Source organism: Coregonus clupeaformis, chromosome 35 (genome assembly GCF_020615455.1).
Source record: "Coregonus clupeaformis isolate EN_2021a chromosome 35, ASM2061545v1, whole genome shotgun sequence".
Classification (NCBI taxonomy): Eukaryota; Metazoa; Chordata; class Actinopteri; order Salmoniformes; family Salmonidae; genus Coregonus; species Coregonus clupeaformis.
The window spans coordinates 16566075-16583678 of NC_059226.1; the positions used below are offsets into that span (position 1 = coordinate 16566075).

At 43.4% G+C, this 17604-nt stretch overlaps 1 protein-coding gene across 1 annotated transcript in view; it reads left to right on the forward strand.

Annotated features, from left to right (window-relative positions):
• The window catches only part of LOC121569632 (G protein-activated inward rectifier potassium channel 1), a 31670-nt gene extending 15568 nt beyond the window's left edge, over positions 1 to 16102 (forward strand). Inside the window, exons 2-3 of the mRNA XM_041880755.2 lie at positions 6782 to 6998; positions 13419 to 16102. Coding sequence (XP_041736689.1) covers positions 6782 to 6998; positions 13419 to 14065 — 864 coding nt within the window. The 3' untranslated portion in view covers positions 14066 to 16102. The remainder of the gene's footprint in view (positions 1 to 6781; positions 6999 to 13418) is intronic.
• Positions 16103 to 17604: the final 1502 nt, after the last annotated feature.

The following is a 17604-nucleotide window of genomic DNA, read 5'->3' on the forward strand; positions in this document are numbered from 1 at the left end:
TACAAGACCATGGTGCTTGCCTACGGAGCTGTGAGGGGAACGGCACCTCCGTACCTTCAGGCTCTGATCAGTCCCTACACCCAAACGAGGGCATTGCGTTCATCCACCTCTGGCCTGCTGGCTCCCCTACCTCTGCGGAAGCACAGTTCCCGCTCAGCCCAGTCAAAACTGTTCGCTGCTCTGGCACCCCAATGGTGGAACAAGGTCCCTCACGACGCCAAGACAGCGGAGTCACTCACCACCTTCCGGAGACACTTGAAACCCCACCTCTTTAAGGAATACCTGGGTAGGATAAAGTAATCCTTCTACCCCCCCTTACCCCACCCCACCCCACCCCACCCCACCCCAATTTTTTTTAAAATAAAAAATACATATTGTAAAGTGGTTATCCCACTGGCTAAAAGGTGAATGCACCAATTTGTAAGTCGCTCTGGATAAGTGCGTCTGCTAAATGACGTAAATGTAAATGTAAATATGCACGCACCCCTTTTCCGTTATTTATTTTTTAGCATTTTATGAAACAAGTTATTTTTTTCATTTCACTTCACCAATTTTGACTATTTTGTGTATGTCCATTACATGAAATCCAAATAAAAATCCATTTAAATTACAGGTTGTAATGCAACAAAATAGGAAAAACGCCAAGGGGGATGAATACTTTTGCAAGGCACTGTATATACTGAACAAAAATATAAACGCAACATGCAACAATTTCAAAGATTTTACTGAGTTACAGTTCATAGAAGGAAATCAGACAATTGAGATAATTTCATTAGGCCCTAATCTATGGATTTCACATGAATGGCAGGATGGGCCTGGGAGGGCATAGGCCCACCCACTGGGGAGCCAGGCCCTGCCAATCGGAATGATTTTTCCCAACAAAATGGATTTATTACAGACAGAAATACTCCTCAGCACCCCTCCTCCCCTTCCTCAGACGATCCCGCAGGTGAAGAAGCCGGATGTGGACGTCCTGGGTTGTCGTGGTTACCCGTGGCCTGCGGTTGTGAGGCCGGTTGGATGTACTGCTAAATTCTCTAAAACGATGTTGGAGGTGGCTTATGGTAGAGAAATGAGCATAAAATATCTGACAACAGCTCTGTTGGACATTCCTGCAGTCAGCATGCCAATTGCACGCTCCCTCAAAACTTGAGACATCTGTGGCATTGTGTTGTGTGACAAAACCACACATTTTAGAGTGGCATTTTATTGTCCACAGCACAAGGTTCACCTGTGTAATGATCATGCTGTTTAATCAGCTTCTTCATATGCCACACCTGTCAGGTGGATAGATTATCTTGGCAAAGGAGAAATGCTCACTAACAGGGCTGTAAACAAATGTGTGCGCAAAATGTGAGAGAAATACGCTTCTTGTGCATATGGAACATTTCTGGGATCTTTTATTTCAGCTCATGAAACATGGGACCAACACTTTACATGTTGCGTTTATATTTTTATTCAGTATATAACGAACACGTAGCCTACGCAATGGATAAGGTGCAAGCTATAGACCTTTTTGAGTTAAAGGAATCTTGTATTCATGAGTTGGCTCGAAAGCTGATCAAGAAAGATAAGAATGGTCTTAATATGAATTCGACAAGCGATTAAATACTTGATTACTAAACAATTGGCATAAAAACGAGGCGGAGAGATACCTAATTCTAGATGTTAGTGCGCATTTGCTTACCAAACACCAAAACAGGGAATTTAAGTGAAATAAAGGCATTTTTGAATTATTTTCTGACGAGATGCGTTCAAAAAACATTTAGAGTGAGAGCTGACGCTTTTGAAGCTGCAAGTACTAGAAAAAGAGTGTCAAGACACTGGAGCATTCAGGCACTGGTGACGTTTCAGATACCGCTAGTGGTGTTGGCTTTACAGATGACTGTGGAGAGTGCAGCTGCACTCCAAAACGCATGTTATGCCGCCCACATATTCAAACTCCTAGCCGCTGTCGCACTCCTCATAGACTAGCGAGTCCATTTAGGGCAGTAGCAGCTCATGTTTCAGTCATTAGGACATTTACAAACAATGCAGGCGAAGAGTCTGTCATTTTGCGCAGGTTAATATGCAGTGAGGCCACCTCTCACTTAAATGATATTGGACCATTCCCAGTGAAATCTCCATTCACACCATGGTGGGAACGGATGAAGACCCAGTACAACGCGTATATTCTTGAAATGCGAGATGTATGGCAAGTACTTTTGCTCTCAACTCCAAGTGAAATTGCCCACAGAGCCACAGATTATTTTAAGGATGGCACAATTGTCAACCAGCTGTTTGACAATGAAACCAATGCAGACATCTTAGAGCGGCTCAAAGCAAACTTTCTCGCTCTTCGGGGTCCATCGCATGCAGACTGGACTAGGTTCATGGCCTGTAAGCAGGGCACAAGAGAACCTTTCGAACAGTACGCAGAGCGACTGTGGAAACCTTTCTATGAATATTCTGGCCATGAAACCCCATCACGTGAAAATCAGGCTCTCACCTGAGTAAAGCGTTAGATTTGGGGGGTCCTGTAGATAACACATTCCAAACAATTGTTACATGGGCCACTAATACTGAATCTAGGACAGCATGTCTTAACCAGGAATGTTCCACTGCATCTACAGTGCCTTGCAAAAGTATTCATCCCCCTTGGCGTTTTTCCTATTTTGTTGCATTACAACCTGTAATTTAAATGGCTTTTTATTTGGATTTCATGTAATGGACATACACAAAATAGTCCAAATTGGTGAAGTGAAATGAAAAAAATACCTTGTTTCAGAAAATTCTAAAAAATATATAACGGAAAAGTGACGCGTGCATATGTATTCACCCCCTTTGCTATGAAGTCCCTAAATAAGATCTGGTGCAACCAATTACCTTCAGAAGTCATATAATTAGTTAAATAAAGTCCACCTGTATGCAATCTAAGTGTCACATGATCTGTCACATGATCTCAATATATATACACCTGTTCTGAAAGGCCCCAGAGTCTGCAGCACCACTAAGCAAGGGGCACCACTAAGCAAACGGCACCATGAAGACCAAGGAGCTCTCCAAACAGGTCAGGGACAAAGTTGTGGAGAAATACAGATCAGGGTTGGGTTATAAAAAAATATCAGAAACTTTGAACATCCCACGGAGCACCTTTAAATCCATTATTAAAAAATGGAAAGAATATGGCACCACAACAAACCTGCCAAGAGAGGGCCGCTCACCAAAACTCACGGACCAGGCAAGGAGGGCATTAATCAGAGAGGCAACAAAGAGACCAAAGATAACCCTGAAGGAGCTGCAAAGCTCCACAGCGGAGATTGGAGTATCTGTCCATAGGACTACTTTAAGCCGTACACTCCACAGAGCTGGGCTTTAAGGAAGAGTGGCCAGAAAAAAGCCATTGCTTAAAGAAAAAAATAAGCAAACACGTTTGGTGTTCGCCAAAAGGCATGTGGGAGACTCATGGTGGTGGCAGCATCATGCTGTGGGGATGTATTTCATCGGCAGAGACTGGGAAACTGGTCAGAATTGAAGGAATGTTGGATGGCGCTAAATACAGGGAAATTCTTGAGGGAAACCTGTTTCAGTCTTCCAGAGATTTGAGACTGGGACAGAGGTTCACCTTCCAGCAGGACAATGACCCTAAGCATACTACTACAGCAACACTCGAGTGGTTTAAGGGGAAACATTTAAATGTCTTGGAATGGCCTAGTCAAAGCCCAGACCTCAATCCAATTGAGAATCTGTGGTATGACTTAAAGATTGCTGTACACCAGCGGAACCCATCCAACTTGAGCTGGAGCAGTTTTGCCTTGAAGAATGGGCAAACATCCCAGTGGCTAGATGTGCCAAGCTTATAGACATACCCCAAGAGACTTGCAGCTGTAATTGCTGCAAAAGGTGGCTCTACAAAGTATTTACTTTTGGGGGGTGAATAGTTATGCACGCTCAAGAGTCTTCAAAGTGGTAGGCATGTTGTGTAAATCAAATGATACAAACCCCCCAAAAAATCCATTTTAATTCCAGGTTGTACAGCAACAAAATAGGAAAAATGCCAAGGGGGGTGAATATTTTCGCAAGCCACTGTACCATTTAAATCAATGTTTAAAGATGCAGGTAAGTCTCTTCTTCCTGATTGGGTCTAAAAACATTTCAACTCATTTACTTTGAAGACCCTCTGGTGGTTGAGAAACCAGTTCAAAATTGCTTTTATGAGCTGTCGGCAGAGAACGTTGAGATAATTTAGCAACCAAATACATTCGTTTTTTAAATTATAATATTGATTTATGCTAATTCTTACTAGACATAGACGTGTCACTACCTTTGTTGTTATTCAACTGTTTTACAGAAAATTGTATTGCTTTTTGTTTTTGACATTATGTGTTTATTTTATTATTATTATTATCTATTTCTATTCATTTAAAATCAATAATTGATCTTGGGGTGATTTGATTTAATATTTTCAAGGCAAACTTCCTCCCAGAGTGGAGAGGCTTTTTCAATTGAACTTTCTGTCTTTCTCAAAGAAAAGTACAATTTGACACTTAGTGTAACTTAAATTATGCATTTAATGGCCTTTCATTCCATTTTATATCCATTTGATTCATGCTTGATAAACTTTGAGGATACCATTGACCAGACCAACCAATCTGACAACATGCAAAGCCGAACAGTGACTAGTAACTCTTGACTGTAATAATGTTTCATCAAATGTTGAGAACTGATTGAACTGATGTAATCTTTCTGCCGTTAACAAAGAATGATGTTTTATTGAGCTTAGTTGAAGGAATTTGTACTTAGGGACATTGGCATGTCAAAAGCACATTGTCAACGCTCCCATGGAAGACACTCCTGGTCACATGGGCCCAAGGACTAGAAGTGAGGTATATATAAAATAATGTATATACACATGTCAAACATTACTTCCCACTACAGGTTCTATGGTTTGTTCTGGAAGAAATGCTCTTGAGTTTCATATAGCAGGTAGGAGGCAGGATAAGAGGATCCTAAAACAGCAACAGCAGTGTGTTGAGTGGAGGAGTGGGACTGTGTGGGGGTGCAATGTGAAGGGTGTGTGTGTGTGTGTGTGTGTACGCGGTAGAGAAGAGTTAGAGGTGAGGTGTGTGTAGGCGGTGAGGCTGACACATCATCCCAATTATCAGGAAGGTTGAGATAAGAAACAGAGATGAGAACTGCAGTAACAATCTTTCCCTCAGTTTTGGAGACTTACTGTACAGAGAGAGAAAGAACGTTCAAAAACTGAAAAAATGAAGACTGTGTCCTTCAATGTGAATAACACTTCAAAACAGTGGGAATAGAAACAATTCTGCGACTCTCCACACTCAGTTGTCCTTCAGTTTTAACCACAAAACCTCAATTTTGGACAAAAAGCATGTCTTAAATGGCCAATCAGCAGTTGCTACATAAATTTTTTGACATCAATTAATTATATTTCCCATTGTTTCTTGAAGAATATAACTTATGAGCTTAGTTTAACTGCCGTACCCCGTCAGAACCTAAAATATAAGCTTGTTTTACTCCAATGTTTGTAAACAAAGTAAATGTAAACAAACACTGTATAGCCTCAAAACATGGTTAAAACTATAATTTTGATATCATGAATGGTCAGTCCCTGAATCAATAGCTCTGTCTATGAATTACATTCATCCAGCCCAATCCCTCATCTTTTTACAGAAACAGTGGTGGGGAGCCGGCTTTGTTATTGTTTCTGCTGATTGGCCCATTCATGTTCATTAACCCACTTATTTTCCTTACGGAAAATCCCAGCAGCTGCATTGTGCACAGACTTACAGATAGAGAGAGATACAGAGATGGGTATAAGGAAAAGACAGAGGGGAGGCGGAGGGAGACACAGAGAGAGATAACTATTAGAGAGGGCAACAGAAAGAGTGAGAGAGAACGAAAGAGACAGAGAGAGTTAAAGAGAGGAGCCCAGCTCAGCTTAGCTCAGACAGCTGAGAGCCCAGCGCTGTGCCCCGGTCTTCATCTGGGCAATTAAATGCTTTCGCACCAGTTAGCACGCCGTAGGCTGGGTCTGTCTAAATAGGATTTTCTCCTCCACCTCCTCATCTAACCCTCGCCAGGCCTACTGCAAATTAATATGAAAGGCCAGGCCTACCACTGCAACTGCGCAAACAAAGCAGCCTCGAATATTCAGAAGAAGGAATGTGTGAGTGACACTAGAGGAGTTTAGTGGATGTTTCCTTGCACAGATGTATGGTGCTTCCTGGGTTGGAGATAAAGGGAGGGGGGATGTGATGGTGTGCTGGGCTATGAAAGAAAACAGGTACATTGTGCTGAAGGCACCTGAAACATGAATTCTTTATCATAGATATCAATATACAAATATTTTTCTAAACGAGTGAGAGTTGCACCCCCATGTCCTGAAATGTTCCTATATTACTTTTGTCTGCACCTACTTTGTGTTGGTTGATGTGCTGTCCACTCACCCACCTACGGAAGGGGAGAAAAATAGGAAATGAACAACAAGACAAACAGCATGTGGTAGTGTAGAGAAGAGTGATAGGCTCCACGCTACTCTGCTCCTGTCACACTGTTATCTACAATCATCTTGGTAGCACTGTAGAGTGACTCCAACAGATGCGACTGTAGAGTGAAAAAATGCAAGTCTACAGTTTAAAGTCTCTCTCTCTCTCTCTCTCTCTCTCTCTCTCTCTCTCTCTCTCTCTCCCGTCTCTCTCTCTCCCCCCTTCCTCCTTTCTCTCTCCTTCTCTCCTCCCCCTCACTCTCTCTCCCTCCCTCCCTCCCTCTCTCCCAGTCTCGTCAGACCCCGGAGGGAGAGTTCCTACCCCTGGACCAGTGTGAGCTGGATGTGGGTTTTGGGACGGGTGCGGACCAGCTCTTCCTAGTGTCACCTCTCACCATCTGCCACGAGATCAATCCTAAGAGCCCTTTCTTTGACCTGTCCCAGCGCTCCCTCATGAACGAGCAGTTTGAGATCGTTGTCATCCTGGAGGGCATTGTGGAGACCACAGGTGAAGAACTACTACCCTCTCTCCTCCTGTTAACACTTTACTCTCTTCTTCCTACCCTTCTCTCCTCCTTTTTAATTGATTATTCTTTCACTACCCTTTCCCCTCCTTTTAACCCCTTACTCTCTTCTTCCTAAAGAGGCTCCTCCTTTTCAAAGGCCCAATGCAGCCGTTTTTATGTCAATATCAAATCATTTCTGGGTAACAATTAAGTACCTTACTGTAAAAGGTTTCCATTAAAATTGGCAAAAATAGTTTTGGGCCAAAAAACTATTTCTCAAGCAAGTTTCACGATGGAAAGCCAAAACTCCCGCCCATGCAAAACCCGGTAAGAATCTAACAGATCTTAATAAGCGTTCAGTGGTAAACAGAGCGAACAGTGGAGAGGTGGACGTTGGGTATTGAGGACAGCACCAGGGAATGGCTTCCTGATTGAATTATGAGGGGCATTTTAATACCGCAGGATGGTTTTTATCCCTACCCCATGTAAAATAGATACGGTCATAGATGTGAATGTTAGATAACTAAGCTGGGGGTTCAGCTGAAGTTTTACTCTCACTGGGCAGAATGCAGGGTTAATTCTGAAACTGTAAGAGACGTTGAACACAACAGCTGTACTGAACTACAGGCAGGCTGCAGGTGTGCTGGGTCGCCTACGGCAACAAAAGTGTTTTTCTGTCTTCTACATCGAACAATACGATTCCTCATTCTAATACTCATACATAAATAACAAAGTCTTTGTCTGCTCTGGCGTTATTTATGTATTTCTCTGCTCCCTTCTCTTTTTCCTTTCATCTCTCCTCTGTTCTTCTCCCCTCCTCCCTCTTTCTCGTTGTCCTGGGCAGAAGCATGAAGCTGAATAGAGGAGGAGGGAGGGATGGGCAGGCAGGCAGCACGGTCTGTGCTCTGTTGATAATGTAATTAAGGCAGCCAACCATTTAGCCTCTCTCTCTCTCTCTCTCTCTCTCTCTCTCTCTCTCTCTCTCTCTCTCTCTCTCTCTTCTCTCTCTCTCTCTCTCTCTCTCTCTCTCTCTCTCTCTCTCTCTCTCTCTCTCTCTCTCTCTCTCTCTCTCTCTCTCTCTCTCTCTCTCTCTCTCTCTCTCTCTCTCTCTCTCTCTCTCTCTCTCTCTCTCTCTCTCTCTCAGCAGCACTGTGGTTCTCTGAGCTGAGAAGCAGGGGGCTGAGGAGGGGTTCTGCTCTGTATGAATGAGGTGGCCTTGGAGTCACCTGTGTGGTCCTGTGCACAGTGTACAGACATCCCTTACTCCCCAGAGAAATATATCCATATCATCCACTGAGAGACAGACAGAGCATTGTCCTGCCATTTGAGAAACCTTCTGTCACCAACTGATAGCCTTTGCATCTTTCTGGTATCTGATTAGATGATTATGGGGTCTCTCTACTACCACACTATGATTGTGCATCAGCTCCTGTTCCACTAGAGATGTGTGGTATGTAGGTCTAGTTGTCACAGCTTTCTGACAGGTGTGTGTGTGTGCTAGATGAAGAGAGCAAGTAGTAGGATTGAAAAAGAGGCTAGGAGAAGAAAAGTCATTGTATTATGGAAATGCACCATTTGAGTAGTGCCAGTGGAGGCTTTACATAAAGCTCTCTTCAGGGACGCGTCTCTCTCTCTGTCCACCAGCTGTTTGCTCACTTGCTCAACTGCTTTGATTTTCATTCAAGACCCACAAAACATAACAGACTGTCAGTGTGCCTCAGGACACTTGGATGATGATGGGGCAAACTGGCAGGAACGTTGGGCTCTGACGCCACATCATTTCCTCCTGCAACTGTATACCTTCTCATGTATCCACCATCAATGGGCAAATTATAGATAATTATCACCAAATTCTATATGCAGGAATAGAAAATAACTTGAATTAATTTCAGCTTAGGGTTGAGGATAGTCAAGGGTTTTGGTAAAACCTTAGGCTTAGGTTGTAATAACCCCTTGGTAGTGATATTACTGTGTCAGTCAAATGTCAGGGAAAGGATCAATTTCTCTTTCTGCAGTTAGCCAGCTCTGTTTAACAGAGCAATACAGGACTTATTGATCGGTGAGGGCTCTCGATACAGATATCATTGTCAAGGAAATAATTTTACAAGAGCTGAGGTCAAAAAACCTGGCCTGTCAAATTAAATAAATAAAAAAATAAAATACAATTTTATTTGTCACATGCTTCGTAGACAACAGATGTAGACTAACAGTGAAATGCTTACTTACGGGTCCTTTTCCAACGATGCAGAGTTAAAGATAAAATCAAAATAATACACAGTGGATAATTAATAAAAATAACGAGTAAAAATAACATGCCTATATATAGGGAGTAGAAAATAACATGGTTATATATAGGGAGTAGAACATAACATGGTTATATATAGGGAGTAGAAAATAACATGGCTATATATAGGGAGTAGAATATAACATGGCTATATATAGGGAGTAGAAAATAACATGGCTATATATAGGGAGTAGAATATAACATGGCTATATATAGGGAGTAGAATATAACATGGCTATATATAGGGAGTAGAATATAACATGGCTATATATAGGAAGTAGAATATAACATGGCTATATATAGGGAGTAGAATATAACATGGCTATATATAGGAGTAGAAAATAACATGGCTATATATAGGGGAGTAGAATATAACATGGCTATATATAGGGAGTAGAATATAACATGGCTATATATAGGGAGTAGAATATAACATGGCTATATATAGGGAGTAGAATATAACATGGCTATATATAGGGAGTAGAATATAACATGGCTATATATAGGAAGTAGAATATAACATGGCTATATATAGGGAGTAGAATATAACATGGCTATATATAGGGAGTAGAAAATAACATGGCTATATATAGGGAGTAGAATATAACATGGCTATATATAGGAAGTAGAATATAACATGGCTATATATAGGGAGTAGAATATAACATGGCTATATATAGGGAGTAGAATATAACATGGCTATATATAGGGAGTAGAATATAACATGGCTATATATAGGGAGTAGAATATAACATGGCTATATATAGGGAGTAGAAAATAACATGGCTATATATAGGGAGTAGAATATAACATGGCTATATATAGGAAGTAGAATATAACATGGCTATATGTAGGGAGTAGAAAATAACATGGCTATATGTAGGGAGTAGAAAATAAAATAGCTATATACAGGGAGTAGAAAATAACATGGCTATATACAGGGAGTAGAAAATAACATGGCTATATACAGGGAGTAGAAAATAACATGGCTATATACAGGGAGTACCAGTACTGAGTCGATGTGCAGAGGTACAAGGTAATTGAGGTAGCTATGTACTGTACACATAGGTAGGGGTAAAGTGACTAGGCAACAGGATAGATAATAGACAGTAGCAGCAGCGTATATGGTGAGTATGAAAGTGTGTGCGTGTGGCGTCAGTGTGTGTGTGTGTGTGTGTGTGTGTGTGTGTGTGTGTGTTGGAGTGTCAGTGTAAGTATGTGTGAGTGTGTGGGTAGAGTCAGTGCAAAATAGTTTGTGCAAAAAAGGGTCAATGCAGGTAGCCATTTGATTAGCTATTTAGCAGTCTTGTTTAGAAGTCTTATGGCTTAGGGGTAAAAGCTGTTCAGAGTCCTGTTGGTTCCAGACTTGGTGCATTGGTACCGCTTGCCGTGCGGTAGCAGAGAGAACAGTCTGTGGCTTGGGTGGCTGGAGTCTTTGACAATTCTTTGGGCCTTCCTCTGACACCGCCTGGTATAAAGGTCCTGGATGGCAGGGAGCTTGGCCCCAGTATACACTACCATCTGTAGCGCCTTACGGTCGGATGCCAAGCAGTTGCCATACCAAGCGGTGGTGCAGCTGTGTAACTTTTTGAGGATCTGAGGGCCCATACCAAATCTTTTCAGCCTCCTGAAGGGGAAGAGGCATTGTCGTGCCCTCTTCACGACTGTGTTTGGACCATGATAGATCCTTTAGTGATGTGGACACAGAGGAACTTGAAGCTCTCAACCTGCTCCACCACAGCCCTGTCGATGTGAATAGGGGCGTGCTCGGCCCTCTGTTTCCTGTAGTCCACAATCAGCTAATTTGTCTTACTGATGTTGAGGGATAGGTTGTTGTCCTGGCACCACACTGCCAAGTCTCTGACCTCCTCCCTATAGGCTGTCTCATCGTCATCAGTGATCAGGTCTACCACCGTCGTGTCGTCGGCAAACGTAATAATGGTGTTGGAGTTGTGCACGGCCATGCATTCGTGGGAGAACAGGGAGTACAGGAGGGGACTAAGCATGCACCCCTAAAGGGCCCCTGTGTTGCGGGTCAGCGTGGCGGATGTGTTGTTGCCTACCCTCACCACCTTGGGAGCGGCCCATCAGGAAGTCCAGGATCCAGTTGCAGAGGGAAGTGTTCAGGGGAACTTAGGTGTTGAATGCTGAGCTGTAGTCAATGAACAGCATTCTCATGTAGGTGTTCCTTTTGTCCAAGTGGGAAAGGGCAGTGTGGAGTGCAGTAGAGATTGCGCCATCTGAGGATCTGTTGGGACGGATTGCGAAATTGGAGTGGGTCCAGGGTGTCTGGGATGATGATGTTGATGTGAGCAATGACCAGCCTTTCAAAGCATTTCATGGCTACAGATGTGAGTGCTACAGGGCGATAGTCATTTAGAGAGATTACCTTGGCGTTCTTGGGCACAGGGACTATGGTGATCTGCTTGAAACATGTAGGTCTTACAGACTGGGTCAGGGAGAGGTTGAAAATGTCAGTAAAGACATGGTCAGCACATGCTCTGAGTATGTGTCCTGGTAATCCGTCATGCCCTGCAGGCTTGTGAATGTTAACCTCTTTAAAGGTCCTACTCACATCGACTACGGTGAGTGTGATCACACAGTTGTCCGGAAGAGCTGGTTCTCTCACGCATGGTTCAGTTTTGCTTGCCTCGAAGCGAGCATAGAAGGCATTTAACTCGTCTGGTCATGTCACTGGGCAGCTCGTGGCTGAGTTTCCCATTGTAATCTTTGATAGTTTGCAAGCCCTACCACATCGATTTGCCTGTCTGATGGTTCGTCGGAGGGCGTAATGGGATTTCTTATAAGCGTCCACTTGAAAGCGGCAGCTCTAGCCTTTAGCTCAGTGCGGATGTTGCCTGTAATCCATGGCTTCTGGTTGGGATATGTACGTACGGTCACTGTTGGGACGATGTCGCCAATGCATTTATTAATGAAGCACGCAGAGAAGGTTGTGCTTAGGATGATGCTCCGGTCATTATCTGACTGACTCCTAGAGACCTTTTCAAATAGGACCAGGATGTAATGTAACCAACCACTGGTATAGGGACCTTTTCATATAGGACTATAGGACATCATGCAAACAGCAATACCAGACTACCCTTTCCTCGGCTACAGGTGCTACATGTTTTCCTTTTATTGCTGCATGGATGCTGCAATTCCTGCTACAATGTTACTGCTCTTTACTTAGGATTATCATATTTTGTTTATGGTAGACTCGATTCAACTAATTTCTATGAATATGGCTATTAGTGCCATTGATAGGAGTGATGTGATGAGAGCGCCCAAGGCTCCTGCAGCATCAAGGTATGGATCTGGTAAAGGTGGTGTTAGGAGATTCCTTATTAGCCTGAGCAGAAATAAACAACAGGTAATTATCACTAAATACATTTCAACACTGATCAAAGGGATGAGTAACCTTTGCCCTCTAGTGATTGCCATGGATACAAAAGAACAGCTGTAGAATCAGGTAGGATGAGCTTTAATTGAGACAGAGCTAGATATAGAAATATATATATTTTTTTTATCTAGCTATGACTTGCAGCCAATATGTCCTTTAGTCTGCTGTTTCCATCAAGCTCATTTGAGCCAATGGCCCCACACTCTGCAGAGGCAGAGGGACGTAAACAGTGAGTGCAATATCTCTGTCTGTTTGTCTCATGGACAGCCTCAGCCAAACCTATAAGTGGAAACGGATCGATGAGTAACAGTGCTGTGGCCATTTTTACGATCCGTCAGAGGAACATAGATTTACGGGCGCAGCAGTATTTAAATCTCCCCTGTATGGCTAGAGTGAGGGAGGTCTGTGCCAAAGCAGGTCTGTGTTGGGGAAATTGCTTTTTTCTCATGCTGTCAGACAGCAATTCAAAGACTGAATTGTTTCCACACATGCTGAGAGTGGAAGAGAGGGAAAGAGAAGGGGGATGGAGGGAGAGGATGAGATAAGCGGGAGGAGGTTGGTTTGCTACTTCATTTTCTCCTTTCTCTCACACCTTATTGTTTGATGGTAACTGAACTCCACAGTATTTTCATCATATTTATTAAAAATGACCGTTATTACAGGGCTATTTAACACCTGTGTTTGTGCTGCCTAGTCAATGCTAGAGGCTGAGTTTCACTCTTTCTCCCTGTCTCTCAGGTATGACGTGTCAGGCGCGGACGTCCTACACTGAGGATGAGGTGTTGTGGGGCCACCGCTTCCTGCCCGTCATGTCTCTGGAGGAGGGATTCTTCAGGGTGGACTACTCCCAGTTCCACAGCACTTTCGAGGTCAACACCCCACCCTACAGCCTCAAGGAGCACGATGAGAAGTCCTCCCTGCCTTCGCCCCTCTCCACCCCCACGCTGGGCGAGAGCCACGGTGCCGCCCGACGTGCCCGTGTCTTCTCTGTGGACTGCATCAACACTACGGACCGGGAGGAGCGGGCGGGACAGTCCAGGTTGCCCAGTAAGCTTCAGAGGATGAGCTCATCTGGGAAGGAGGACCTACAGAGGAAGGTTCTGATGCTGAGCTCCCAGCACTCTGAGAAGGCCTGCAGTACTGGAGACCTGCCTCTCAAGCTGCAGCGTCTCAGCTCCTCCCCCGGCCCAGAGGCTGCAGCTCGGCTGCAGCTCAAGGCCTTGAAGGTGGGCTTTGAACCCATGACCCAGTCCACTGGAGACCTGCAGCTGCCTCCCACACCAGCCCCTGTCCCCACTCGCATCCACACCCCTCTGCCCTCAAGAGGGGGCCGACCAGAGGACAACCTGCCGGCCAAATTACGCAGGATGAATGCTGACCGCTGAGGTCATCATGACCAGACTTTGCATGCATCCCAAATGGAACCCTATTCCCTATATAGTGCACTACTTTTGACCAGGGAATAGGGTGTCATTTGGGACGCATCCCCAGAGTCTAACTTCTCTTTGACAACACATCAAACTATGGAGAGACAGAAAATGGAATGTGACTGAATATACTGAAAGACAATGATATGGAAGGAAAAAAAACTATGATGGGCGTTGTGTCACTGTTTTCTGGTTTTTCAAACACAACCTTTACTGGAATTACTGTGATATGTGGGTGTTTTATAGCAACAGTGTTCATACTGGTCACACACACAAACACACACACACACTCACACGCTCATCTTTCCATCATCACCCACACACTCTACACAATTGTGCATGTATACAATCAATCCATCTGAATGCACTACATACCCCCTCTCTTAGTTTTAAACATATAAAATATATTTAAGATGATAATACGTGGTGTACCTGCAACTCCTTTGTCTATATTCTAGTTTCCATCAACGGGAACATCTACTTAGCTAAGAAATACAGTCAAAATGCAATCTAACTTGTTATTATTCATAATTGGGGCAGTATGTTATAGTAATCTGTTACTCGTTAGTTTATATAATACCTTTGTTTTTACATTCAATAGGTAGTTGATGGCCTAATCTTAGCTGCTGGAGTGAAACACTTTCCATAACTCCTTTGAACAGAGTCAGACACAGTGGATAATGAGCTTTGCTGATACCAGAGAGAAACACAGAGTCTTCATCCCAAATGGCACCCTATTCCCTATATAGTGGAGTGCACTACTTTTGACCAGGGCCAATAGGGAATAGGGTTCAATTTGAGATGCAGACAGAGGCTTATCCTTGGTGGTGATTGACTGGTGTTTGGGAGTGGAGGATGGGGAGTGATACAGTGGAGGAAGTGTCCATCCCCTTCAGACGGGCAGAGACAGGCAGCATGGCTAAACAAACACAAACAGACACACTCTTTCAATTGTCTTGATGCCCATGGTAGCTGAAGAGAATAATGATTATTATACAGAATAGGATATACATTAGCCACAAGACTTCTCTCACAATGAAGTCTCCATGATAAAGTCCAACGGCAGACTTAAAGGACAGAAGCTTTGAAATGGACACAACCTTTTACTCCTCCGAACAAATGGAGAGGAAAAAGTGGAAAGGGAGAGAGCAAGGGAGGAGGACAGAGAGAAAATAAAGAGTGGAGCTGGTCACCTGAGCTCAGGGACAGAGAGCAGCGTAGGCTTTGGGAGGATTAGTCCATGTCTGCATCCCAAATGGCCCATAGGGCTCTGTTTAAAGATTTGCACTATAAAGGGGAATGGGGTGCTATTTGGCACGCAACCAATACAGGCCTCTGTGGGATTTAGCACTCCTATGAGTAGAGGGGTCAGACCAATGGATGTATGATAGTTACACCCACCCACCAAGCCCTAATTTCTCCACCAACGCCACAAAGGGAGGAGAATCGATCAGGGGAATTCGATTTTCCCTGCTTGTGTGGCACGCCTGAAGGGACCTGCGTGGAGCGATCTCTAGCCTCTGGTAATGAATTCCTCACTGCGTTCGCCCACTCAGAGTTTAGGCTAGAGCCTAACCTGATCCACACGATCCAACCTTTTCATTTAGCAGCATAAAGAGTCTGTAAGTGTGTGTGTATCTCATCGCTTACACACTTAAATACTACACTCCTTCCACTGGCTCAGCAAAGGAAAAGTCACCCAATCACACTACAACAATGAATAGAAATAGCCTCATTACCGTAAGAGGAAGGGGCCAAGTGAACGGGACTGAGCTCAATCTACACCTCTTCAGAAGATGATTACAATACACTCTAATATTATGGTCACAGACCATATGCACTTAACAAAGATGACATACTGTGTGAACGAATCGATGCACCACACAAGAGCGCATTACTCTCATATACAGATGTAGGCTCCTCATTTGATCACCCTGTTGCAGGAGAACTTTCCTGCAGTAAAGAAAATGTTTAATTTATAGTGCATTTGAGATTAAAAAGGCTTCTGAAATAATTCTCACTTTGAAAATTTCTTACTTAATTTTCCCTTATGAAAAATGTATCAACCCCTACAAAAATGTCCATTAATTATAATCCACATAATATTGTGATTCACATTTCCTGTTGATGCAGGATTATTATCCTGCTGTAGCAAACTGGCTCAAATTAAGATCCTTCATCTGTACATCACTTAGTCAATCTCACTATTAGAGACTGATGTAAACGCTCTGACTGAAGATACATGGTTGGCATGACAATGAGTGACATGGAGTTGGCAGCGATAGCGCGAGCAGACTGGAAATCAAGCTAGAAGATACTCTGGACCTATGGACTCGCTACGTGCTAAAAATAAGGAGATTGAAGACCTGTCCTGTGCTCCATCATTTCCTGCTCCTTATTTTGATATCTTATTCAGGAGTGTCAGAGATGATTTAGGTAAAGATCTGTCTCAGAGATAACACCTCCACTGTGTAAAAATACCAGGAGCATGAATACTTGGGATGCATCCCAAATGGCACCCTATTCCCTATTTAGTACACTACTTTTGACCAGGGCCCATAGGGAATTTGGGATGCATCTTTAGCATGGTGAAGTACAGTACAGTGAGAAAAAAGAACAGTCTGACTCACTGTCAATACCACTGCCTTCCTCCCACAGCTTCAGTCCTTGGCTTTGATAATGGAGAGAATACAGTTGCTAGTGAAAGTCTACACACACCTTGCACAGTCTTCACATTTTGCTGCCTTAAAATTCAATCGAAAAAGAGATTACATTTTATTTATTTTCTTCCAATCTACACAACCTACACCACATTTTCAGTGGAATAAAAATTATAGAAAATTCTCCAAATTACTAAGAAATATAAAATGGTATAATGATTTGAAGACAGGCGCAAGAATACGTATTAGGGGTTGTATTACTCCACCCAACACAAACACGTATATATATACACACAAAAGGGATGTAACCCAAACAAAGAGCGAGGTGTAACCTCGACACGAGACTCGTAAACAACCAGAGCACAATACACGGTACTCACGAGACCAACGGACATGGGACAATAATTGACAAGGACAATGGGGAACAGAGGGCACATATATACACATACTAATCAGGGGGAATGGGAACCAGGTGTGCGTAATGAGACAAGGCTGTCCGGGGTTGGTGGTAATGATCCATGTCAGTGACGCCTAGAAGGCCGGTGACGTAGACCTCCGGAACTGGTGAACGGAATGAGCAGCAGCACCGGGGGGATCCGTGACAATTAGGATGTAATGATTGCATATATCTTCACACCCCAGAGTTAATACTTGTTGGAAGCACCTTTGGCAGCCATTACAGCTGTGAATAATTTTGAATAAGATTCTACCAACCTTGCACACCATTTTAAGGCAGCAAAATGTGAAGACTGTCGAAGGGATGTGTAGACTTTCACTAGGCACGGTATGTACTTTAATCACAAGAATGATTTTTTTTTTAAACGTAGCTGCATTGGA